General features: G+C 34.1%; 1 protein-coding gene across 1 annotated transcript; it reads right to left on the bottom strand.

The window, feature by feature from the left end:
• Positions 1 to 1,653: 1,653 nt before the first annotated feature.
• On the bottom strand, positions 1,654 to 18,817 carry TPR7 (Tetratricopeptide repeat (TPR)-like superfamily protein). Its single transcript, XM_089788379.1, has 12 exons — positions 18,553 to 18,817; positions 13,524 to 13,754; positions 13,323 to 13,379; positions 12,935 to 13,063; positions 12,118 to 12,195; positions 11,810 to 11,880; positions 11,642 to 11,694; positions 11,238 to 11,472; positions 7,085 to 7,478; positions 2,565 to 2,708; positions 2,251 to 2,413; positions 1,654 to 2,030 (listed from the first exon to the last, which is right to left on the bottom strand). The coding sequence occupies exons 1-11, from the start codon at positions 18,646 to 18,648 to the stop codon at positions 2,267 to 2,269; spliced, it is 1,635 nt and encodes a 544-aa protein (XP_089644505.1). The 5' UTR covers positions 18,649 to 18,817; the 3' UTR covers positions 1,654 to 2,030; positions 2,251 to 2,266.
• Between the last annotated feature and the right edge of the window lie 8,860 nt (positions 18,818 to 27,677).

The raw sequence follows: 27,677 nt of genomic DNA on the forward strand, positions 1-27,677 counted from the left end.
CCTACCATCCCTTGTCCTGGAAACTCCATGCAACATAGACAAAATATTTAGAACTAAAGGCCCGTTTCGTTGATGGAATAGGAATAGAAAAATTGGTATACGATTTTTATTTGATGTTTGGTTGATGGAATAGGAATGGAAAATTTTGAAATACGATTTTTGTATTCCCATTTTGCCTCTAAAATGAGCTTATACCCATTCCAAAAAATACATGTTATTGGAATAGCAATTCCTATTCCCAATATTACATGCCTATTCTCCATTCCTATGCCCATGGCCAAACGGGCCCTAAATGAATCTTCAAAAAAGTGTTACCAAAGCAACCTGTTGGTTATAACATGGCAATGTGATGAATATTCATTGTGGTTGAGAAGCCCCTATAGGACTAGGCTTCCCCTTACCGTCCCATGCGCTTTTGCTCATCCCCTATTTCACAGACAACATTTGGACGGCCACAGTCACTCCCAGAGTAGCACAAGTAACATTTTCGGATTTCTCCATGCACGAAGATCGTTCCCACACACCTGTGGCGACTGTAGATTCCATCCCAAAGGACCGACTCCCATGGAGCACTAGAAGAAATGGCAGAACTTAATTAAGGATGAATGTGTGAAGGACTTCTCTTTACCCCAGTACAACGTCCTTATCATGTCCTCAATAACTATTTAAGAAGTTTCGTCTTTCCATGGAATATCTACAAGAATATTTATGTGGGGTTTTTCCAATTAGTATCGCTTCCTTTGTCTACTTAAAAACTGCTTTGTAGGAATTATAGGCTCTTTAGTCATCGTGGATGATTTTTGTTATTAATCCCCTTAGTTCAAATGTTCGTTTTTTCTTTATTTCAGACGGATCTTTTTCCATTAAAATTCAAATTTTTTGCGAGGCCTAAACAGTTCGAGAAGGAAATCAAGGCATCATTAGACAAATCATACTTTAACAGGCCAATTCCTGCAAGCTTGTGAAGCATATGCCGCTGGTCACCAGAGTCCTCTAGCAAAGTTTTATTCATAAAATATTGTCTCCTTTTCATACTGGTCTTCAAGCTCCTCGTAGGAGATGTACCCAAGCATAAGATCAGAATATAACATTATACACGAGGGTAACTTTTCTAAATTTTCTGATCTAACAAAGCTGATTTTAATTTAATCCGTTGCCCAGTAATACTGATAGATGTGAGTAATTTAATAGCATCATTTATAGAACACGTTATCTCCTCTCTGGAAAATGCATTGACCAAAGCCTATACTATTGCCTACCAAAATATGGCACAAATTAATTGTGTAAACATTGTAACCAATGGAGACTTCAAGTGTTTATTGTAACCAATAGAGACATCAAATGTTTACCCGTTCTTGTATCTTAAGTTTATCAATTAAAAGAATCATATGTGAATGTTCAAATTGATTGTTGAATGCAATGCAGGAAAAACCTTGTAACCAACAACACTTCAATTTCGCTGCTCAGCTCGGAATCACCAGAGGTGAATCAGAAGAGCAAATGAATTTAAATTTCGAACGCAGACATGTCATGCCTTTTTGGGTTTTTCTTCAATATCACCATTTCCTTTAGATAGTACTGTTCACATGAAATTTGAGAGAAGTGGAACTTTAGTTTGAAGACTAAATAAATAAAATGAATCTTACAAAAAAATTGGTAAATTACAAATTGTTCATTAAATAAGCTATAGGTGCCAGTGCCACATTATATGGAACAGTTCTGAACTCTAATACAATCAAATCTTTCATGTAAGATAGCATCAGTTTTTCTATTGATGAAGAAAAACATGTCAAAAGAATATCTAAAACCTTGTCACAGCTTGTGTGTCTTCCAAAGCACAATAACCAAGCAACAGTCAAATTGTTTACTTGATAACAAAACTCAGGCATGGTTTCCAGCACTTATCACTTCAACTAGATTGCTGCAATCACCGTACAGAATGTTTTGGAGGGTCAGATTCAATTAGAAAGTCTTCTTGGAATGGTAAATGACTCCCAAGTCCCTGTTAATCAATATTGCTCTGCCGTAACCTGCATAGAAAATGATAATCACTTATAAATAGTTTAGTACAATAGAATTGAATCTGTACAAATAAAACTTGTTAACTGAAATGGTAAATGACTCCCAAGTCCCTGTAAATCAATATTGCTCTGTTGTAAACTGCATAGAAGATGATAATCACTTATAAATAGTTTAGTACAATAGAATTGAATCTGTACAAATAAAACTTGTTAAAGAAATAACACATACATCCGTTTGCTGTGTCCTAATCTCCAATGTATCCAAGCCAATGAAGAACAATGGCAAGAAGCAGCATAAAGAACGCAAAAATAAGACCTGGCTTTCCTACCATCCAGTTTTTCATATTTCGGAAAAAGTCAATTATTCTCTGAAGCCTGGCTGCCCAATTCATCTGCATACAAAACATTTCAATCAATTGTAAAACTATATAAGCTACTGCTCAGTGCCAATCATTTTTTAAAAATAATTAAGCTCAAATTCATCCATAACAACATTTACAAATTACAAAATTCAAATGTCCAAAGCTTTAAGATTTACAATACCAATTTATCTAAATCATCCGGAGAAAGAGAGGCCATTGCATTTTGTGCTTTAACTGCATCCTCACGTGAAAGCTTAAGCCCAAACTGTTCACCCATACTTGCCATCGTCTCTGGGCTCATATTTTGCATCATCGTTGTAAACATCTACAAAAAACAGAACAAATCACATATTACTTAGAAATAACAAATAACTTAAAATCAAACTTTGGCAATCTTTCAAAATCAAATTAAATTTCTGTCTCATAACAGTTAATGCAATCTCAAGAATACAAACCTGAAATATACTGTCTAATCAAGGGTAAACGTGGTATAAATCATGCAAAATTTATCTAAAGCATTTGCACCCGATATAAGCTGTAAAAACAAATACTGGATTGCAAGATAGTGGACTATTACAAATCTAAAAATGAAACTCATAATGCCCAATTAGCATTTCAGATTATCATCAAAACACAATTGGATCAAAAAGGAGTCCTGTTCTCGTGAAAGGGACCCACAGGACATTTAACAGTGAATAAGCTGTAAGGATCAATAAGTTTACATGAAGACAGCCTACACAGAATCTGACTGATTACAACTCATAACGCATTGTTTTGGAGAGGATGTTTGAGCTGTAAGAGGCATTACAACTAATAGTTATCACACAAGAATGGAATTTAAGGCCCAATTTTAAGTCAGAGCAAGGGAACAGAGTGAAGAAAGTGTTGATGATCCCAAACATCTAATCTCTACCATAACTCCAATCTCATAATAGTCAACTATGGGGATGCTATTGCACCTAACCTTGGAGAGATATAGGAGTATGTTGATAGTAAGTTTGACTAAATGAAAATCACTATACAAGAGCAAGAACTCACAACACAATTTTATCGTGAATATATTTTAGCCAATAATTATATTTATTTAAGAAAAGGCTACTCTTTCCTACTGCCTACTGGCACTATTTTATGTTTACCTCTTATGTCCATGTATGGCAATACAGATTATGTTGACTATACTAAATGTTGCAATTTTTTTATCAGAAATTCATAATTGTACTCTATTGTTGGGATTTCCAATTGTGTGCCTTGGGTATGACTATGCATGCATGCCTGTATTCATTAGCATCTAGGATTGTCTGGGCCTTGTGTGTACTCTTACGGTCTTTAATTTACTCTGTCAGTTTTTCCATGCCTACAAAATGGCCTTTCATGTGGCTCTTACTCTCTCTAAAGGAATATCAATACATGCCTTATGACAGTCTTGTTGCTAGACCAGTAAATTTCAACATGAGGGCTTTCACTTGTGTGTTTGGTGGCAGCCAACTGTAACATGCTCACATCTTTCTCACGTGCTCAAGGCACAATCATCCTGATTCCTACCTACCACATGGGCAGTGATAATTCATTTCAAGATGTACACTGTCTGGCTACCAGCACATGAACAAACCCATTGACTATGCATGCCATTGTTTAAGTCTTTTCTTCGACAATAGGGGACAATTCTTCAACAATGGTATGCACAGATAGCCACAGCGACATCCAACATATTAGCATTCTACACAATCTTCTCAGGATGTTAGATGATTTAATTGCAGTGGTTGAAGCTTTAACGTGTAGCAAATCCTGTGTCACATATGGCATATTTTTGGGATCTATTTCCTCATTCTAGGTCTGATAAACATTTAATGGTCATTTGATGTTAATACTCTTCAAGCCATGTGCAATGCATAAATTGTGCAGACAAGTTCATCCAAATGGACAATACATTTGATTTTAGGCATGGCTTGATATGGTATTTGCATCAAGTACAGAAGTGTTCCATGCCATCGCAAGGGTGTGAATTTGAATGAGTTGACTTCTATATGCTTCAAAATCCTTTCCTCTCGCATCCTTCCTGCTCAAGGGGGAGTAGCAATCCTCTTTTAGAAAATAAAGTGTTTCTATGCATTAAACTAATAACGGTAAAGATAGAAGCCAATAGTGGCATGTTGTGATGGTTAAGTTGTCGAGTTGTTATTCTTGCCATCAAGGTTCAAATCTAATGGGGATGAGGTCCCCTGTTTGTGGCCTCACTAGTTCATAGCTCCAGGTCAAAGTGTTTACCCCTCTTTAAAAAAAAATAATGGTAAAGATAGAAACGGAGTAAAAAAAATATATATACTAAAGATTATATAATAAAACAAATAATAATACCAAATTTAAAGCAGGGCAACAATATTTGGGACGTTAGGACCTATTTTTAAACGGGTATTTGGTAGAGTTGTTTATGTTTTGTGACATCTCATTTGGCAAAGTTTCTGAAGCATTTTCCTAGTTTCGCAATTTTACACTGCTTGGGACAAAATCCTTCAGTAACAACTGTAGGGCAAAAAACTTGCCATTGTCATTACTTTATTAACAAATCCTGTATCAGTGGTTTGCCATTGAACCTACATCTGAGCAATTCATAATTTTTCCAGATTGTCAAAAAAGGAGAATATGAACCTAACAGAGCAGTGCATGCATAAGCCCCTCTTGACAATTAAAGAGTTTATAGAGGCAGTGTTGCACCACAAATACTAAGAACAGTACTGAATGCATCTTGCAACAGTTTTATTGACCACCTAAGGCCATTTTGAGCCAGCAACTGACAAGCCAAAAGAAGATCTAGGGCAATATGATAATATCAATCTCTATAAGCATTTCTGGGTGGCACACATTAAATCCCTAGGCAATATTTGGCAGATCTAGTGCAGAAAACTTGTCGACTTATTTGAGGTAGATGAGTTGTAGTCCTTGAGGGAAAGAAGCCTGCACTATTTAGGTATGCTAACTTGGTCCCAAGGCCTGCAACTTGTTGGAAGACCTTCTAGACACTTGTTGCTTCCCTTCAGTGATCTATATTGGCTTCTTTTATACAGATGAGGGACTGTTATTGTAAGTTGCAAATTGACAGTAAATGTTATGATCGTGGTGTGTTTACAAGGTTAATGGGCCTAGCAGTTTTATTTCTAATCAATACATCTTATATTGCACCAAGCATGTCAGTTACATTAGATTACAATCACGATTGAAAATGAATCACAGATGGAAAACAAGGCAAGCATATGATTCTTTGCCCTAATCAGAAAGAACAAATATACTTCCTCAAACAATTTACTCTGACTTCACAATGCATATCTAGATTTTTTTGCATATCAACTCTTCCAAATGATGAGAGGATATATATTCATGAAGAAGATTCTTGCATCATGCCTTCTAAAGAAAATCTGTTATAGACTACCATAACATATGCCAACTGCTTGCAAGTGTCTTTGATCATCTAGTGTATCCAAAATAATGAACTTGCTAGGAGAAAGGCATACAGACAAGTAAAAATTATTACTGCAACCATGTGCAAAAAGGTCCCAGATTGTGCAAAACTTCAAAAAACCTGTCGTCTTGGAGTTTAGAAGCCATATCTTTATGCTAAAGCTGTTTTAAAGGGATATAAACCCCGCATGATGATAAAACTGCAGAAACCACTTATCACATGCGCACCCTTAGCTAGTGGGTCTGAAATTCTCTCTAAGGTTTCAAGTTTTCAACATTCCTTGTTACTGTCTGCTTGTGCGTGTTTCCCAAGGATGTAGGGTATGACAATTATCTTCACTAGCTATGTGATGACCAGAAAGTTGCCATGCTTTTGGGCAACTTAGGTAATCTAATAAATTCTGGACATATTTTGAATTGAAAAGATATCCATTTTCACTGGACGTAGAATGATATGCATTTGAGTTTTAGATGTTCGTAAAGAAGCTTCACACAAAACAGCTCCAATTATCGGTAGACTTTAGAAAGAAAAGATGGAAATATCAGGTTCATTGCAAACCTCTATCCTTATTTAGAGGGCAATGTAAATCTAATGTGCAAGCCTGATTGGAATATATGAACTGCAAAGTAAATCTAATGGGCATGCCTGATTGGAATGTATGGACTGCAGAGACATAGCTCGAGGCATCTGTTTGGGTTGTTGAATTATGAATATCAAAGTACTGCAGATATCTACAAAGTCCAGCTAGCATTTGACTATCCTCTCAAAACCCTCATAACAAATTGCTATGTTTCTTCTCATTCTTCTTGGTGGAACTTTGTTGTTTTCCTTTCCGGTCTCTTTTTGCAACTAATGAAAGGAGCAAATCCACAAAGGCCTTTGCATTTAGATTACCATAAGTCTTCATAAGAAATACATGATTATATAAATTTGCAGAGTATAGAATTCATCTCTGTGTCTTGCCTTCTCTATTCCTCTTCAATTATGTATAAAAGAAGCTGCAGCATCATGACCCATTTCATTAACTGCAGCTTTACACTACAAACAAAATTCATATTGAGTGGCTCAAATAGGCATGTGAATTCAACAACCAACAATGTACTGTACAATTATGAATAATGGTATCTATGACAGCCTTTGGAACAGGTACGAGGAGACATCTAATCAAAATTATTCAAATTATCATGGTTATAAAGATTAAACCTATATTCTCTAAAGTTACTGTAAAAGAAAAAAATCCACCACACCTGTCTCGTGGCTGGATCCTTCATTTGATTTCTCATTTGTTCCTGTATTTCTGTAGACATTTCAGGCATGCCTGGGAAAGCTACACTTGGATTCAAACTTGCCCATGAGTGATCAATGTTATTTGCACTTGTCTGAGACTGCAAAATGTCTTCTGAAAAAGATTGTGTAGTTTGGGAACTTGTTGAAGTTCTCCTGTCCATGTCATCAAATGGAGATGAAGCATGTTTTTGGTTGCGGAAGGTGGTAGACAATTTAATCATTTTCTGGAGTTCATCCGGTGACATCCTACTAAACATGTCAGATGCTGTCTTAATCATTTCAGGAGTCATTTTCCCTCCGCTTAAAGCAGCCATGGACTCTGGGGGGATGCTGGTCATCAAACTCTGCATGTTCCTGTGGTAACAAAAACAAAATCACACAAAGATATAGTTCAAAAGTCACAAGCCAATATTAAATAGAAAAACAATACCATGAGTGCAGCACACGTATAGCTTAAAAGTGATAGAAAATGCATTTCAATTTTATCTGCATGGGGAGAAACATCATTAAAAATTGACAATTGAAAATTAAAAATTAAAATGAGGTTCACAAGACAAGACAGGCTATGGTACTCACGACTGAAAATAGCTCAATAACCACCAAAAGAAACAATCAAAACCCCCAAACCCTACTTCTGACTGCCCCTAATTTCTTTGCTGATCACAGTTCTTTTGCTATGGATTTTGATAAAATAATCTGCCATCCTTGCATATCACTGCTCCTTGATCAAAGCTGTTGGAGAATCAACATTTTAAATATTAGTATAATTGGACCAAATATCCTCATATGCCAACACTCCATAATGTAATGAAATTTTGTTCCCATCAACCCTGATACGCAGAGACAACAAACCCTGTCACTCCACTCCTCTTTGGGTGCTTTCTACCTGCCTGTTTTGAACCTCAGATGGTGCAAACTAATTCATAAGTGGGCTATTGGCACTTTAGCATTCCATTTTGTGATTTTGATCATGGTCTCATGTGGGATTGAATTGTTTGAAATGATTTCCCCTTTTTCACCCATTTGTTTTGTCCACATCACTGCTTTGGCGCTCTCTCTCAAATACCTTTTGATTTCTCCATTTATATTTGAGCATTCTTGCATGTTAACTCCCCATTTATTCATCCAATTGATATTTTACTAGGATACCAATTTGTCCTAGTCTGGGCTGGTTTCCATATCCAAAGCGGACAGATGCGTGATACTTGAGGAAGCCCTGTGGAAGCAGGCCAGAAGCCAGTCACAGGCTTCTGGATGCACGTGGAAGCCAGAAGCTGGCCGGAAGCCTGTGGCTGGCTTCCGGCCAGCTTCCACTCATATCCGGGAACACCTGCAAGCCCAGCGGCCAAAACCATTAAAAAACTTAAGTTCCCTGTCATGCATGTGCCTAAATTGATTTTTTTAGGTTATTTTTTCCTATGAAACCCTAAAACGACCCTAAAGGTGAATTTTGAAGCATTTCCCAACTCATTTTGGAACTTTGTTTGCACCTACAGCCACTTCTCATTTGGTCTCTAGTTTGCATTGCCATTGTGTAGCCAAGTTCAGCATTTTGAAAGAGGATCGCTCGAAGGGCGAGAGATAGCTTTCTCAAAGCAGTTTAAATCATTGAAATATCTTGAATTTCAATAAAGGGTGAAGTATCATAGTTATATTATCAAATGATTTTTATTTTTGTATATTTTTTACATTTCTTTGCATATATTTTATATATACATATTTCCTCCCGCATCTGCATCCAAACAAAAAAAAAATCCCGCACCCCATATCCGCTTCCGGAATCCGCATCCAAATCAGTAACTTGGATATTTTATTTCATTGATGTGTCTTTTCTTCTATTTAGATTTTCATCTATCATGATTTTGGAATAGCAATACTTCCAAGTTCCCTATTCTCTTCAAATATCCTAGAAGCTCAATCATTGCAGCTGCTTCAACTAGGAAAGATCCAGCCTCAGCTAAAGCATTCATGTATGGACTTGTGCCTAGCAGCCATTTCAAATATCCATTGGAAAAGAGCACAAAATACAATAAAAAAGAATGAACTTTGACTAACCTTAAAAATGAATAGGAGTAACTAAAATGTGAAACAACACTTTTCTTCAAAACTTCACATCCTATTTCATATTCGTAAATTTAAAAAGTAGGTCATGCACTCAATTGGTTTACTATGTATAGTGACAAGTCAGAAGACCATAGTAAAAGAAATCGAGAAAAAACTTAAATCTAAAAATCAACCAAAAAAATATTTTTGCTTCTCTAATTCACATTAAATTGAACTTCGCCATAAAATCACATTTTCGGTTATTTTTTATTTTCAATGGTTTTTCCACTGATGACTTTTTTTCAGAAATCCTAATGTAAACTAAATTTCTTAATCAAATCACAAATTTTTTGAAGGTCTTTATCTTTTGGTTTGCCAATTTATTCTAAAGAATTATATTTGCTTCTATGGAGGAGACAACAGGTTGCCCATTGAATCAATACATTGGCAAATTTAGCACCATAGAAGAAAATTTTAGACAAAAATTCAGGATATGGCAATGGCATGTTTGCCGGTTTTCCCTTAAACTTTTTTTCATGTTTGGCAATGACAAAAAAATTCTGGAGTGGGTTTTTCATGGCGAATTAGGGTTATGTATCTGCATCAAAACATGATAGCTATGAGCATACAAACCATCCAGACTGAAAATTAGGGCACCTCCAATCAAATGATAAATTCCTTCAAATTCCTTCAAACATGCATCACTACAGCCTATAAGCCATACATTCACTGAACAAAATAAAATTCTTTGAAATCATTAATTTTCATAAATATTTATTTTATATTTAGATAGTATTAGAATATATTAGAAATTAAATAAAATTAAGATACAACAATATAATATATATTAAATTAATATCAATTATATATTTTAATAAACATTATCTTATTTTATTAAATGCATTATTCAATGATTCTTTTCATTGGCAATTTTTAATGAAGAATTATTTTAATTTCTCTTCTACCATACATAGTAGATTTATACCTCTACAAGAAAAACAAAATGAGAGGATCCAATTAAAATAGGTTAAAATTTTTAATTCTACATGAATAGAAATCATATAATGTCTTTAACAAAAACATTTGGTGGGCATCATGACAAGGGTTTATTTGCATGACAAGATGGAATGGTTCCATCATGTGCTAGCAGATTTCATCCTAGCAATCAAATAGAGCTTCTTTCGATGATGAGTTTGCTTGATTGAAGAGTTTTAAAACCCATTCCTGCCATGATATTTCTGTATATTAAGGAGGTTGGTATCTAACCTTGATCAAAGTCCATGGTTGAAGATTCTAAACAAATTTTGACAATAGCATTTCGAAAGGAAGTGGCTAGGCAAGTAGAATGGTAAGGATACATTATCTTGATTCTAAATTGTAAATTTCTAAACTTATGGCACAATTTGTTTAATTTTGACAATAGCATTTCATGAATTGATGTCCCTGAATTGGAAGCCGTTGGTAATAAAAGGTTTCATCATCTGTCCTTGTGCAAAAGGCTCATAGTTTTGAGACACAGCTTTCCCAGGTTTGAAATCATGAACCTTAATTTTGATATTTTCATAGGATCCTTTCCAATTTTTCTAATTTAGGTAAGGCTTCTAAACCTTCCCGTGCAGTTTTGGAGTAAGGATGTTTATACTCCATTGAAAACCATCTGCTCATCTTATTAATGTTTCTGAATCTTGATAAGAAGGCGCTCAGCCAACCAATTCCCTCTGTTTGTTTGTTATTATTGTTTGAATTCATGAGCCAGGTTCGTTCCACGGGTGACCAGGAGATGCACACCCAGGGCATAAACCTGAGCATACCCAGGCCACACCATGTCGGGGATCTGAACCTGGACCAGATTAGTTCAGGATGTCCAGGAATACAAGCAGTTCCTGTAACACAGTCATTAACACTACAATTGGGCATTTCATGACAGAAAGAACAACAAAGAAATAGATAACAAGATAGATTGCTTGTATCTACGAAATAAGCTAGCAAACCAGAACATATCTGGAAAATGACCCTTTTTTAACAGGAAAAGATCTTAAAAGAATACCATAGCAAGATAAAATAACAAACCTGATCATATCTGGGTTTTCACTAAAGCTCCTCAAAGTTTCAGCATGTGCATCATCAGAGGGAGCATTATTTGCAAGTTGATCTGTAGAGAACTTGTTTAGATCTGACTCCTGCTCACCAGCATTATTGTGATCTGAAATGGAATTCACTAAAGGAGTTGATTGTGGAATCTTTGTGTCATTTTTTGTGGCCAACTGGCCAGCTTCTTCCTCTGTTATCTCTTCAATTCTAGGCCCTGGCATTTCCCAATCAGCCAATTTACAAGACAAATATATAAAAAGGACAAGTATTCATAAAAGAACCTTAATAGAATCTAATTTAGTTTATTAGTTTTTAACTTATCAAGGAATGAAGAACCACTGGCACAAAGACCTTTACAAGTACTAAATACAGTTGCCATATACCATTTCTATTATATTGACATTCCCCTTCCACTTGTAGCTCTGCTCTTGCTTCTCTGGTGAGATTTTCAAAAAGAAAAATAAGAATTGTCGTCAAAACAGACCAACCTAAATAAGTACAGAAAATATCATCATATGAAACACGTTCTCAGGGATCACAATGTTTGGTACCTAAGAACTTGTGCAATTGTTTCGTCTTCAGGAGAAACCTCGACTGCTTTGCTCAAGTCTACAACTGCCAACTAATTTCCAAAATAAAATATTATCATTCAGATGAAAGGACAAAAAAACTACAAAACCCTCTGGGTTTCATTTTCTATGCTTTCCATGTCCATTTACCACCGTCCTTAGATTTTATTAAAGAAAACTGGGAAAGAGAAATGAATATATTCAATATTGTTGATGTCCAGCACCAGAACTATTCAAAACTGACTGCAGTAATACCACACTAATCATTACTTCATTATTTTAATACTTACTTCTAGATTTCCAATCTCTTTGTAAGCTAGACCTCTGCGATATAAAGCCTTAACATTCATTGAATCATATGCCAGAACCTGTAACCGCCCAAAACAAAGCATTCATATCTATTTCATAAAAAGCAATGAAAGGTAAGCATTACTATGAACATAGAAGCAGGGAAAAAATGCCTGAGGCTGAATGTTTTTGCTCTTTGGTAGAAAGGAGTTGCAATTAAGGACTTAAGCAATTATTGTGACTTCATCAAACAACAGTGGTATTCCTCTGGAGTGGTCATTGGAACCATATAATCAAGAAAAATGCGATCAACTGTTTTGCTGTGATACAAGTGCTACATCGTACAGACTATCTATACACTAACTAATTCAATGCATGCAGCTAGCAAAATTTATACCCTGATGTCTTGCCCTTAGTTAAACGGATTCAACCAAAAAGATTTTTTATCAGAGACTGGATAGAATTAGCTTTTAACAAAAATCTCGCATTTATTTTTCCTTGGTCCTGTGATATTTACCACTTGCAATATTCTATTCCAGCAGAAGGAAAATATCATATGTAACAACAAATATGAAGTAATTGAAGCCTATAGAACTTAGTTACTCAAATCTTGACAATTAGTATGCATAAGACAGTCTCTCCCATGGCAACAAAACTTAAACTTGCAATCATACATCAGGTAAAAATATATGATACCTAGATATAGCATATGCCATAAATCCTTGACATCCTGTCCTGGCAACATTAAGTGTTATAAAAAAAATCCACATCTACATTTTCCATCATTCTCAAAAAAGGATATGCTTCCAACTGCCTTACCTCTGAACCTACTTGAATGCAGTCTTCATATTGCCTCGTCTTGAGATAGCAGGACATTAAATTCAGTGAACATGCAGTTATCAAACTCTTTGATTTGGGAAATGATATTCCTCTTAGATTGTTTTTCACCTGTCAATATAAAATGCAAATAAAAATTTAACCTTTCAAAAAAATAAACTTCAAGAAAACAAATAATATCAAATACATTGTGCTAATAGAGCACTCAAAACCAAGAAACCTTTAAAAGATCAAGCATGCAAAACAGAAAAGAACTATGCTGGGCAAGCATACATAACGGTATGTCTTATGCTTAACAAGAAAGCCTAATGCTAAATGATCATGCAAAGCTTCTGACATCAAGAAATCAAGTTAGAAGATTAGCACTGACTTGCAAGTACTTTTCTGCTGCTTCCTGGTATTTCCCTTCAGCATGAAGCTTATTTCCCTGCACAAACTCAAAGTAACAAGTCTTATGAGTATGCAATCGATTAACAGTTAAAGCTGTACTATGAAACATTGCTGACAAGAGTATCGTTATTAGTAACTTTACACCAAAATTATAGTTTGAAAGCAATGCTAATGCTCAGACCTGACATTTCAGCATTTCAGCTCCTTGCATTTGATATGCAGACTGAGCCTCTGCCTGCGCCTGCATGGCTGCAATTTGATCAGGTGAAGCATTTGACATGCGCTCCCTTATCTCAGCCAGATCCTCCTCCCGTACATTCTTCATCTGCTCTGCTGCAAATCTTAAATCTTCAGGCTTCAAGTTCTTCATACTTTCTGTTGCCATCTTCATTAAAGCTGGATTTGCCATCATCTGCCAAGGTCCACGGAAGGTAAATATAACAACATTCCCTGATTAAAATGAATATAACTGCTAGGCCCATGTTTCAAGATTACAAATAAAAACAAGGATTGCAGCACCATATAATAACAAGAAGCTAAAACAAACCAACTAAAGGTGATTTTACTATCAATATCAGCAGACATGGTAGACTGCATGAAAGGTCCTAAAGATGATATTTCATCAATATTATTTAAATCTTATAATATTCACAAATAGGGTGTGTTAACCGATCTGGGTCTTGTTCAAACCAGATCCATGATCCAGCCCAATGTGCTTGCAGATATGGGAAGGATGTGGTTGAATGAGGTTGGGTTTGTCTGGGACAAACCCAGCGAACCTAGGAATGACCAACGGGAATCCAAGAAATCAGTCCACTTCAAATTTTTGGGATTTTCTAAAATATTCATCCTTTTTCTTTGTATTTTATATAATTATGAAAATGGTGTGTGGCATAAGGTTTGTGTGATTTTGAAGATCTTTAGTTGGGCTTTTTGGTGGGATTTCTGCCCCTTGACCTAGCCCTATGTCTCAACAATGAACACACTGATGGCACAACCCTCAAACCCCTGCTAGACTCCACTGGAGGCATTGCCTGGAGACCCCCATGAAGTTGTGGGCAATGGAGCCAAAGAAAATTGACTTGGATGCATCCACTGTCCAACATGTTGCACTTTAATCCAAAAGCAAGCACACTTTTAGTGTGAATGGCAATGGCATTGCTTGTAATTTTTTACATGTTTTTCCTTCATGTAATGTCAATGATGATGATGATGTTGATAACCAAGAAAATCCATATGATGCCTTAGAAAAAAAATTGAACTTAATATTATCATTTTAAAATTGAACTTGAAGTTTGAACAGTGAATATTTTAAAATATGTATCGTGTGTGTTTTAAATGAGATTAAAGTTTATAGTGGTTTTGTTGATTGTATTATGCTATGAGGTCTTCTAAATTCAGTTCATGCTTTTAGGTTGCACAAGTGTCTGTAAGATTTTTACATTTCTTTCGTACAAACAAAACCAGCCCAAAACAAAATTTGCCAGATCAACAAACCTGAACAGAGGTCAATAACATAATAAGTTGCTTAAAATTTTTAGAAACCGTAAGTTTGCCAAATCTATCTCAAAAATAAAGAAAATGAAAATGCAATCTATATCAAATAGTCTTATTTTGGTAAATTTCAAAACTCAATAAAGTAAAACAATACGTAAGGAAAAAAAAGATCGAAAACATGTATTAACCAGTTCCTCATATCCAACAATTCACTCTGTAAATAAAACACATCCCTTCCTCGGTATCTAACGTTATTGTTTTCCCATGCAGATAACAAAAAATCACATTTTACTATTACAGTATTACACTAAGATCAACAGAACAGAACTGTTGAAGACCACATACAGCAATAAAATGTATCTTGTATCATAATACTTGAGATCATTTCCGAGTTTGGCACTTTATTGATTGGAGAAGCCACTACCTAACAAACATTTAGCTCTAGAAACAAACTTCTTTGAAATCAGTCTTTGCATTCCATGACAAGGCTGTAATTGATTTCTCTTACATGTGGTATTTTAGTGTCATGATCACTCCATTTCCCAGATATTTGGAGTTGATAATATGATTCTGCAAAAAATGGCTTCTGCAACTCCTAGAATCCATTCATACATGTTTTATGTTTGTTTATATCTTGATGTTTAATCCAAGGCCCCATTCAAATTGTCTTAATTTGGTTTCTCAACTGTAACGCCAGTTGTCTATGCATGGTTTTTGCTATCCTGCTGGAAAATCAAAACAAGCAATGCAGTCTTAAGACAATTCTATTTTTTCCACTATCCAATGTCTTCATTATCAATACAAGTGGATTACTGGCAATCATATTATCCAAGCTATATGCTAATTCTGAAATAGTGCTTCTACGATCACCATGCGCAAGTTTAAAATTATCTGTGCTGCAATCCTCCCACCTTTGCTAGAACTCATAATTAATAATTTGAGCTTTACATCTATACTTTAGAAGCACATCTCGGGATAAATCAGGTAAAGTGCATGACAAATTCACCTGCTCTAAAAGAGAGCTTCTAAATTTTATCAATTATAAACATCTGGATCTTGGACTCTTTCATCCTCATCCCAACTTTGATAGGATGTTAGGTTCATCACTGCAAAAATGTTGATTTTTTCATCATTCTAAATGTTCCAAACTCTTACTCCGTTGACATTCCTTTATACCCAAAAGATTTTGGTAGTCCAAAAAATTTTTGTACCCAAAATTTACTTGTTATTACTACTGCAGTAAAGGTATAGGCACACAGTCTGTAGATGATAAATGCCTATTCTGGTAAGTAGTTTACAATTAAACAACCATTGCTAATTTCCGTGGCAATAAAAAGATTAGAAAACTTCAATTTGATGTACATAATCATCAGAATTGTATAAATATCTCAGGATTGAATCTAAAGATGACTAAATATATTGCTTTGTTTTTTTCCCTAAAACTATGTCTCTAAATTGGTTTTACATTTGCAGGTCGAATAAGAAATATGAGATCAAAAGATAACATTTAATATGATTTGTTGCTGACAAGGTGGTATCTACAGCCCATAATTTAGGCATGAAAGAGTCATATACACAAACAATGAAATGGCTTATAGAAGCAAAAGACTATCAAAACTTAATACTAGAAACAGTATAAGCCAAAATATCATATTTAGCTCTGGAAAGTAGCAAGCTTGTAAAGTTCTAGTCCATTCATCAAATTCCCATCCCCAACTACAAAAAACTGTCTAAGTAGCACTCAACCAAAATTATTAGAGCCACTAGAAAAAGAAAAAAAAAAAAAAAAAAAAGTAGTTGCAGAAGCAAATTAAAAGAGCTCCCATAACTAACTTGTTATTATCGATAAGGAAAAACTAGATATCAGAGCACAAGCATGAAGTCTTGTGAGAGCTTCTCATAATTCCAGCAGAGAGTGAGACAAGGTTGTGATCTAGCAATTATGTGCTGCATTTGAATGTGCTACATGGCATATACTTACAACTTTACCGATCTAAAAAGTGTGGTCCAAGAACAAACCACACACTATTAAAGACATTCAATGACATCACCCACGGTTTGTCTAGCCAAACAAGAAACAAAACATCCGATATAGAAATTGGTTAATGCTTCTATTCATCGGACTCTCCTATTGACCTACAGTCATATTTTATTATTTTGAAAAGCAATGATAGTTGTTGTCCATTAAGTGATGGCACTGGGTCTAATTTAAATTTGATTGAAATGGGTTTACCCCGTGGTCCTGATATGACAAGGACTGCTCCGTTATGGCTTTAATTCAACATGAAAGAGTTGCAGATTCCATGCCGCCCAGCCAAACAAAAAGATGCAAGCATTTTCTACGCTCTTGTAGAGATTGATTCACAATCATAATGCTATGCAGGTCTCTGCCGGCAGACTCTAATTGCAATTGCAAAAACATAACAAACCAACCTTGTTTTACAATGGGGATCTCAAACATAGGAATTAAAAGGAATTACTACATTTCAAATTGAGGACCGCCAAGTCATAGGAATTTTGAACTAAGGTAAATTCAGTTCAAATCTCCGAAAGCGATCAATATGTAGTGAGATTGTTATGTGATGGTAGTCTATATTCAAAACACCCATGTTTACAATCTTAAGTAAAAGTAATCAACAGCTAAAGAAGGCTACCCAGATTGTTAAGTCAATGAGGTGTAATTCAAGCCTATTATTACTAGCAAAAGAACACCCCAATGCGCCTAAAAGGCCACTAGTAGCCTCAACACAAGTTTTCCAAAAAAATAAAAATTGAAAATGGGATCACAAATCTATAAATCCAAACAGAAATTAATATTTCTAACACAGTCAAGACCAATTTTGCAGCAAAACGAACAATAGGAAAGAGTTTGTGGCGGAATTAAAACGAATGACTACATTTCAAATTGAAGACCGCCAAGTCATAGGAATTTTGATCTAAGGTAAATTCAGTTCAAATATCCAAAAACGATCAATATGTAGTGAGATTGCTATGTGATGGTAGTCTATATTCAAAACACCCATGTTTACAATCTTAAGTAAAAGTAATCAACAGCTAAAGAAGGCTACCCAGATTGTTAAGTCAATGAGGTGTAATTCAAGCCTATTATTACTAGCAAAAGAACACCCCAATACGCCTAAAAGGCCACTAGTAGCCTCAACACAAGTTTTCCAAAAAAATAAAAATTGAAAATGGGATCACAAATCTATAAATCCAAACAGAAATTAATATTTCTAACACAGTCAAGACCAATTTTGCAGCAAAACGAACAATAGGAAAGAGTTTGTGGCGGAATTAAAACGAATGACTACATTTCAAATTTAGACCGCCAAGTCATAAGAATTTTGATCTAAGGTAAATTCAGTTCAAATCTCCGAAAACGATCAATATGTAGTGAGATTGCTATGTGATGGCAGTCTATATTCAAAACACCCATGTTTACAATCTTAAGTAAAAGTAATCAACAGCTAAAGAAGGCTACCCAGATTGTTAAGTCAATGAGGTGTAATTCAAGCCTATTATTACTAGCAAAAGAACACCCCAATGCGCCTAAAAGGCCACTAGTAGCCTCAACACAAGTTTTCCAAAAAAATAAAAATTGAAAATGGGATCACAAATCTATAAATCCAAACAGAAATTAATATTTCTAACACAGTCAAGACCAATTTTGCAGCAAAACGAACAATAGGAAAGAGTTTCGTACACAAGTTTACCTGTTGTTGCATCATCGTGAGTTCATCCGGGGGAATTCGGCTCATCTGCTCCTGTGCCAATCTGATCAGCTCCGGATCCATCATTCCATTAAACATTCTGAGGGTTCAATTGCCTCTTCGCAGACCAGCCAAATTCAGAAAAACGAAAGAAACGAAAGCAATTGAACCACAGGAATCAAGGGGCCGGCAGCGATGGAGTTACAGGGAATAATTAACAAGATTTCCGAAGGCAAAATTGTGGGCAAAAATACGTAAAATTTAGCGTGAGAATCAATTGTGGCATATAGCCTTTTTATTGGCAATGTGCCCACGCGATCTCCGAGGGTTTCTTCGTGGGGTCAAATGAGCACAGCAGCCTTCAATGTTGACGTATATACACTGCGCGCATGCTTGTATCTTTTTGCGTAGACCGCATTAGGATAATTATGTCTTCTACCCTTAATTAATTTAAAGTCGGCTATTTAGTCTAATGGTTGGACAAAGTAGAGTGCGGTTAGCGCTAGGCTATTTGTGGGAACTTTATTTTATAAATTGATTTTTTGAAAAAGTTGTGAGTTAGATGGAAAAGATGTTACTTTAATGAGAAAATTGTAAATTCTTCTCATTATTTATCACTAGCACGTGCTCCAGAAAGAGGTGCAAGAGGTATGCCGATAGTTTTTTTAGAAAAGACAAGTTAAAAGAGGTAAATTTAAAGATCAATTGTAGTAGGGGTTATTTGGTATTGGGATTGAACAAGGTTAAATTGTTGATTACACTTATAACAACCACAAGACCAAATGCATAGATATAGGAATCCATGTAGGGTTTAAAGTAAATCACAAATGAAATAAAGTCCAAATACTGCCATGAGTGCAACATTATCAAACCATGCCGTGACTTTCTTCCATCAATGGAAGGATGATAATTCTCATGACTTTACAAATGGAAAATGAAGTGCATATTTCATAGATCCTAATTTGGAGCGTCTTTAACAAAAATATGTAGTCTATCATTGTGCATTTCCTTGTCTATTTATCCTCTTGGTTAAAAAGTAAAAAATACAACAGGAAAATGCAATTCTCATTCTTCGAAAGATCAAAAGATTTCATCCAAGTCAGTTATTGTATTGTATTAATATAATATAATATAATATAATTATATATACATTAATAATTTATTTTAAAGTTTTATTACTTTAATTTAAATATTTTGAATGAATTTAATTTTATAAGTAATAATAAATATATATAAGATAAATACGAATAATATAATTTATTAACTTATTTTATAATCCATTCAAATTAATAAAAACATATAAATTATGGTTTTAAAAGTTTAGTACCATTTAAAAAAATTTAAAAAATAGACTTATATATTATATAAATATAAGGTAATTATTTCTTTATTAACTAATTTTGTAATTTTACTTTAAGTTATTTTAATATGTTTCATTTTAATTATTTTTTATTGTTGACAATATTTTGGTATTATATATATATATATATATATATATATATATAAAGTTATTTGATTTAGTAACAATTTATATTGATGTAAAGTAAAATTGTCATTTTCTTGTATATAAAATATTATTCAATGTAAAAATATAACAAATTTAATTAAATTTGTAAAATTTTAAAATGAAAACCAAAAAAACTTCTTAAATTAAGGTAAAAAATTTATGCTAGGATGTTATCAATTATTAACATATTAGTGTTGATTCAATTTTTATTTAAGAGAGTTATTGATAGTTTACGTACAATTTAATTGATATCCATCAATGAATCTTTACTTTTAGTTATATCCATTACTTTTAAACTTTTCCTTGATATTTTTTAAGATGGATAGTTTGTATGTGAAAAAAATCTACTTAATATTCTAAGAGTAATATTCTGAGATTACTCTTTATTGTGGTAATGTAGATACAAGGTACAAATTACATGATCTTGTGCTTGACTGAGAGAGTAAATGTGCATTTGGTGCAGAGGAAGCCTTGAAGAGAGGTCCAACCAAGGTTTTAATGGTCAAGAAAAAAATTGGGGATGATGATGTAGATGCAATGGCAAGTGATAGGGCATATTGTGCATGACGTCTTTGCACTTTATCTCTCTCTCAAAACAGCGGCATTCATAATATTCCAACAACCTTGCTTAGCGGTGCCAGAGTAGTGCACATTCTTGACCTGAGTAATACAAACATCTCATCACTGCCTGCCTATGTTGAAAATTTGAAGCTCCTTAGATTTTTGAATTTGAGTTGGACAAACATTACTGAGGTTCCAACATGTGTAAGAAGTAACAAGAGTCTTCGTTTTCTTGATATTTCTTTGTGCTCTAGTCTAAAAGAATTGCTAAACTGGATTGGTGAACTAGATTGTCTACAACATCTAGATGTATCAGGTTTCGAGGGATCCATTCCCAAGGGAATACCAAAAGTTCTCTCTTTAAGGGCACTTAGATCATTTGTATGTAGACCATCTCTACCAGGATATGATAGCTACAAATTGTCCGCTGAAGACGATGGATTCTTAAAGCTGGAACATTTGGTCAATTTGGTCAACCTCTATGAAGTGCACATACATATTGATCACGATGCTCAATTGGAAAGTATAGAAGATGGGATACTTGCTGAAGTGTTAGAGTAGCATTTAAGTAATCATCATTTTTTAACTTTTTGATTGCTAGTTGACCAATTTGTACACTTTTAGTAGAACATTTGTGCACAATTACTATTACTAGATTTTTGTCCAAATGTAGAGGTCAGTTAGTTCCAAAGACTATTACTAGAGGATGAAAAACACAATACATTGGTCATCCATGAAATGGGGGTGCAGGAAAATCCCTTTTGAGGAGATGTTTGTGGACTTTCCTACCACCATGGCTGGAAAGATTGGCCCTCGACAATGGTGGTTGGCTTTGTAATGGGCCCAAAATGATTATAGTTTCTTTGGCAATCATGTTAGAGTTAGAAAGTGCATTTTTTAATGTCTTCACTCCAGTTATGGATCTCTCTCTTCAATTATGAGAATAGGTTTCCTCTACTTTGTCACATTTCTTGAAAAGTTTAATAGATGGTAGACTTAATTCATCTATGGACTACAGTGAGGCTCTTCACCATGAAAGTTCCTTCTAGGTCCTTCCAAGCTAGATGCAAATGGCTACTGGGTTTGTAATGTAATGATTGACCTTGGTGTAGTGGAGGCAGATGAAGCTAGGTCTTTGCATAAGAAAATGCAAGATGCATCCCATGTTCCGCTATTAATCTAAGTAATTAATATTTTCCTTACATCTATAATTCAACGCAATTTATTTCTATTTGTTTTAAACAACTTTAACCCTTAACCTACATAGGAAGAAACTTGAAATTACTACCACTAACAACATTCTACATTTGTGGAGTGCTATAAAAATGACCTACTATTACATGTTCAATCACTTTGAATTATAGTGAAAATGGTCTAAAAACTATAGGATTCAAAATAATAGTCAAAAAACACAATAATTTTGTTCATATGTCTATTCTAATCATAGTTTATATACTCAATAGACATCTTGAATTATACTTAATGATCTAAAATTGAAAAGATGACGGTAACTAATAAAACAAAAAATCCATATATCACTTAGTTGAAGACGATAAAAATACCAATATTGATTTTACTCAATAGTTAGTTTTCTATTCAAACACTATCCTATATACTCAAGTGACTTGATGGATAAGATCATCACTAAATTGGAAATAACATATGCATACAGATATGATGGAGGCTAAAGATGTAAATAAATAATAAATAGAGTCCATAAATTAATGGTACATATAAGAGATACTAATACAAATCAATTTAGGAATGTATGTTTTACTGTACTGCTGGTAGGGTTGGAATGACTTTTTTTGAGGTAACTTTCAATTCCTTTAGATTGGAGTGGTTAATCTTAGTTCTTGGATTGAAGAATTTCACTCCTTCAATTTCTGACCTTTAGAGACTTAACAGTTGAAAATGTTGTTTTACTGGCTAGTTGTACGACTTATATATATATATATAATTTTCCAATTAATGCACTATTAGCCCTTGATTGCGTGCTACGTGAATTTTTTAAGTCGGTGCTCTTGTTGTGTTTATTGCTTTAATTTTTGAAGCTTTTTTTTTTTTTGAGCTGGTTAGGGTCACTACTCACTCTTAGTAGGATCCTTGAGCTCAAAGCTCAGATGCATGGAAACTCCACAACAACGGATATAGACTTCTTAATTGTAGTGACTTGGGAATTTTACCCAATAGTAGGACTATATTCCTTTTGATTTTTCAGTCAATGGGCAACAAGACTAAATTTCTAATCCAAAATTACTAAGCTTTTTGAGTTCAAAGCTTAGCTGCATTGAACCATCCTGTAAACCAGCAGGTATATGCATTAGACAGTATTAGTGACCAAAATTTTTTAATGCTCCATTGACCTGTTAAATGTTTCCCATCTTAGTCTACAGAGTTACTAGACTAACAAAGTCTAGTTATTATACTGCAATGTTGTACATTGAACCCACTTGTTTACCTGGTAGTTTGATATTTTTAGCTTCCATTGATGTGTTGATGCTACCTTTTTTGTGAGATTCTGATTATTCTAATTTTTTTTTTGTCGATCACAAACTCACGCTTACTCTTAGAATCATATAACTTGTTTATTCTTATTTTCTTCCTGTGTACATCAGGATTTCAAATCAGGTATGATTGATTATATTTTGTTGGCATTCATCATTGATAATAAAGTAAGTGATGATGGGTTATTGATCATGTGTATTGATGCATTTTCTTTTTGATGATATTGCCAAATTATAATGGGACCAATTACAATTTATCATGTTGTTTTTCTTGCACTTCTCATTCTGATGATGGATCACAGAGTGTGATTTGAAACATTGATGCTAGAAAAAACCACAATCAATCCCAGAAATTGCATCTCTATATTATGGATTGTGGAAGTCTCTTGAGATTATTATATTCTAAGTTAAGAGTCACATTAGGTTGTATCAAAGGCTAGCCTTGCTACATGATAAAAATGAAAATGACTATAAAGTAGGCTAATGTGATTAAAGTAAAATGTTTGTCCAATTACAAAACTTCCAACATTTGGCCAACTCTGCCTACTCGTACACAATCTAGAGCACTACCACGGAGTTATTGCCATGCTACCAATTACAATTTATCTTGTTGTTTTTCTTGCACTTCTCATTCTAATGATGGATCACAGAGTGTGATTTGAAACATTGATGCTAGAAAAAACCACAATCAATCCCAGAAACTACATCTCTATATTATGGATTGTGGAAGTCTCTTGAGATTATTCTATTCTAAGTTAAGAATCACATTAGGTTGTATCAAAGGCTAGCCTTGCTACATGATAAAAATGAAAAGGACTATAAAGTAGGCTGTTGTGATTAAAGTAAAATGTTTGTCCAATTACAAAACTTCCAACATTCAGCCAACTCTACCTACTTGTACACAATCTAGAGTACTACCACGGAGTTATTGCCATGCTACTTATCAATGTTCAAGCTGTTAAAATCAAGTCTCAAGTAAATCACGAAGATCAAAGAAAAAATTAATATTTGAAAGCCAAAAAGATGCAAATTGAATTTGGAAATGATTCTCATAACTATATGTGTGTAAACCAACCAAGAGAATAACCCATATATTGCAACTAATTCAATTTATCTGCAAAACTGGGCATAGAGAATTAGAAAGCAAACAGTAATGTTGTTATGTCCAGTAATACCTTTCTTATAGTTCCATGAGTATCATAGGCTAAGCGAGCATCCACTTCAGTAGACACACGTCTTGGTACCATTTTTGCCAATTGAGCTCCTACATTTACAACAGCCTACACATATATCTATATATAAAAGATGTGGCGGTGATGATGATGATGGAGTTTCTGATACAATGAGTGGCTAGTCTGTGTCCTACACATCAAACAGACGTGACAAATTATCTACTCCGCCCTCTCTACATACACACCAAGCACTCATTTTCTCTTGCTTGCCGCTTCACAAACTTTTGATTCAATGCAACAGAACTCGCTTTCCACTTTTTCCCATGCCAGACATAAAGAAAAAAATGAACAGAAAAAGGAAAAGAAGAGTAAAAATGCCGCCATGGATGGTTCAGAAGAGCTTACTCGGCCTTTCATAATTACAAAAGAATGTTGTGACTGACAAGTCTTCAACATTGGGAATTGGTTTCTTTTCTGCTTGGGGCCCAAGATTTTGAAGTTTATAGATTGTAAACTGGAACTGAAAAAATTGGGGAAAAACAATCAAAATTGGAACCCGATTTCATTCACGTTGGAGTAGAAATTGAAGACAATCCCTGGGTTTGATAAAACCATTTGGGATCATCGTCTGGAGTAGCAGGCAAGTTGAGATCCAGCCATGGTGATTTGTTCTGCGAAATGATGCTACCCGGACCCACTAATTCTTTTTCTTCCAGTGGGGATTTCGATTTCGATTTGGGGAAATCCAAATCCTTGCTGAGATCTTCATCGCTAGTTGTGATTTCATCTTCCAATTCATCATCCTACTTTGTCGAGAAGCCCTTGACCTTGTTGTGGCTTGCCCTATGCTAGTCCAGAGCTTGAAATGACAAGAACATCTTCTTCCATGTCTTTCACTCGTACTTCATCATCTTCTTCGACACTGCAACCGCCTTCTTCAAATCCCCAACCAGAGGTGTTGTTTGAGATTCAATTTGTAAATCTAGTGAAATGATAAAAATATCTCGCTTCAGATTTGGTAAATCAAATTTGATTTGAAATATGATCTGTAAATAGATTTGTAAATCTAGTTATATGACAAAATATATTTGGCCTTTATTGCAAAAGATTACAATCGTGTAGAGTACTTGATCTTTCATGATATTGTATCTACTGAAGGAGATACATGACCCATTAATCTGTCCGAAAAACCTATCAGAAAAACTATTAATCGGCTAAATATTTTCGGCGTGAGACAAATTCTAACTTGACTCAAGTCTAGAGGGAAAGCCTATCGGCTAATTAGTTTCTAACTCACATTTAACTCTTGTTTTGATATTTATTAGTTATTATCTCCACTTTTAACTATTATTTTTCTCTTGCGATTTATTTTTAAAAATAATTACTTTGATCTCTGCATTAGTTAATATTGATTCTATTTATTTAACTTTTGATTTTTAAAATTGATTTAGATTTTAATTTATTTTTATATTAGTTTAGTTTTTCTTTAAATATTTTTTTTTAGTTTGCATGTTTCCATATATAGAGAGGAAAAGTTGTCAGTTTGGCTAGAAAATTGTAAATCCTTCCCATTAATTATTTATCAATCAATTTCTAACTCCACATTTAACTCTAGTTTTGATATATATTAGTTGTTATCTCCATTTTTAACTATTCTTTTTCTTTTTCTATTTATTTAAAAAAAAGTACTTGTGATCTCCACATTAGCTAATGTAGTGATCTTTATTTATTTAACTTTTGGTTTTTAAAATTGATTTAAATTTTAATTTATTTTTTATATTAGTTTAGTTTTTTTTTTTTAATATTTTTTTTTAGTTTTAATAATTTATTTAGTCAATAGAATATTCGTTAGAGACGTTGCATTTTTTCATATATATTCTCTTATTAATTTTTCATAATAGATTTTTTGATGAGATTTTTTTAAATAATTATTTTTTGCATATTTGATAAATTGAATTTAAATAAATAATATTTATTAATCTATTTAAAAGATTTTAGTAAATATTATGTTATTTAAAATGAAAATTATTAATACTCTAATTTATTCAAATAAGATTATATTTTAAATCTCCACTTTTAACTATTTTTATCTTTTCCTATTTACTTAAAAAATATTTATTTGTGATCTCCACATTAGCTCATGTTGTGATCTTTATTTATTTAACGTTTAACTTTTAAAATTGATTTTAAGTATTAGTTTTTAAATTATTTTAATTTACTTTTTATATTAATTTAGTTTTTTCTTTAAATATTATTTTTTAGTTTCTATAATTTATTTAGTCAACAAAATATTTGTTAAAACATTTTTTTTTCATTTTTTTTTGTATTTTTCTTATTAATTTTGCTTAATAGATGTTTTATGGGAGTTTTTCAAATGATCTTTTTCAATATATATTTGATAAATTGAATTTTAAAAAATAATATTTATTAATCTATTTGAAAGATTTTAATAAATATAATGTTGTTAAAATTGAAAATTATTAATAATCTAGATCTCAAATGTCCTTTTTGTAGACAACCATAATCTTTCTTGCATAACAGCTAGTTTTGTAAGCATGCCCAAAATTATTGGCACTAGATTCATGATTTTTTCAAGCCATTCAGGCCTGAACATTTTTCTTGGCACATGATTTTGCTGGGTGATTCTCACAAAATCCCTTGGAAATTCACTCGGATTTGGCATACTTTTAGGATGGAAATTTTGTTTACTCTGTGGAAAGATAGGAATGTTGTTCTTTTCACACACAGCTTTTTGGATATTAATATTGCAATGTACACTAAGGCATGCATTTGTAATAATGTAATTATGCAGATTCAGGTGTAAGCTAACAAAGTTGCCCTTGAGGTAGCTCACCTGCAAGAGCTGTTGAACCATTGGGGCAATGCCCCGTACACTATTGCCAAAATTCTTCCTGATGCCTCAGCAGAAACCTCGATGCCTCATGGTCACCATTCGCAACGTCATTCCTCAGGTCACCACTCACACACCCCGCGCTCCCAAGCTTCCCACCACTGCTCTCCCAATGATGGCAATGGTGGATGGAGGCACCACTCAGTGTCACCACCCCATGGTGGTTCTGGTTGGTCCCTAGCTCCTCCTCCTGGTGCTTATCAGGCATTTTCTGAGAAATGGCCTTGCTTGGATCTGGCAATTTCTCCTCTGTGGCTAGAGTTCAAAGATGCGGAGGCTATCACTGATCCTCCTGCTACTGCTACTGAAGACGATTGGATTATTCCTAGCCCGCCCCCCAATCCCAAACATGAAATGGGCTTCCATGACAGAGATGAACCACCACCCTCGGCTGGCACTGCTTTGGCCACCTGAGGTTGCCTTATATTTTTTTTTTTATGAATAGTGTATGATTTTGGCTACAACCATGT

This window comes from Cupressus sempervirens, chromosome 6 (genome assembly GCF_028749045.1).
Source record: "Cupressus sempervirens isolate cs-2001-9-10 chromosome 6, ASM2874904v1, whole genome shotgun sequence".
In the NCBI taxonomy this organism is placed as follows: Eukaryota; Viridiplantae; Streptophyta; class Pinopsida; order Cupressales; family Cupressaceae; genus Cupressus; species Cupressus sempervirens.

Excerpts from the sequence above, each read along its gene's own strand:
- TPR7 (XM_089788379.1), bottom strand. The coding sequence starts at position 18,648 with ATGTTTAATGGAATGATGGATCCGGAGCTGATCAGATTGGCACAGGAG. Across the intron at positions 13,380-13,523 it reads CTGAAATGCTGAAATGTCAG|GGAAATAAGCTTCATGCTGA; the intron begins GTCTGAGCATTA and ends GAGTTTGTGCAG. Across the intron at positions 11,881-12,117 it reads AAGAGATTGGAAATCTAGAA|TTGGCAGTTGTAGACTTGAG; the intron begins GTAAGTATTAAA and ends TTTGGAAATTAG.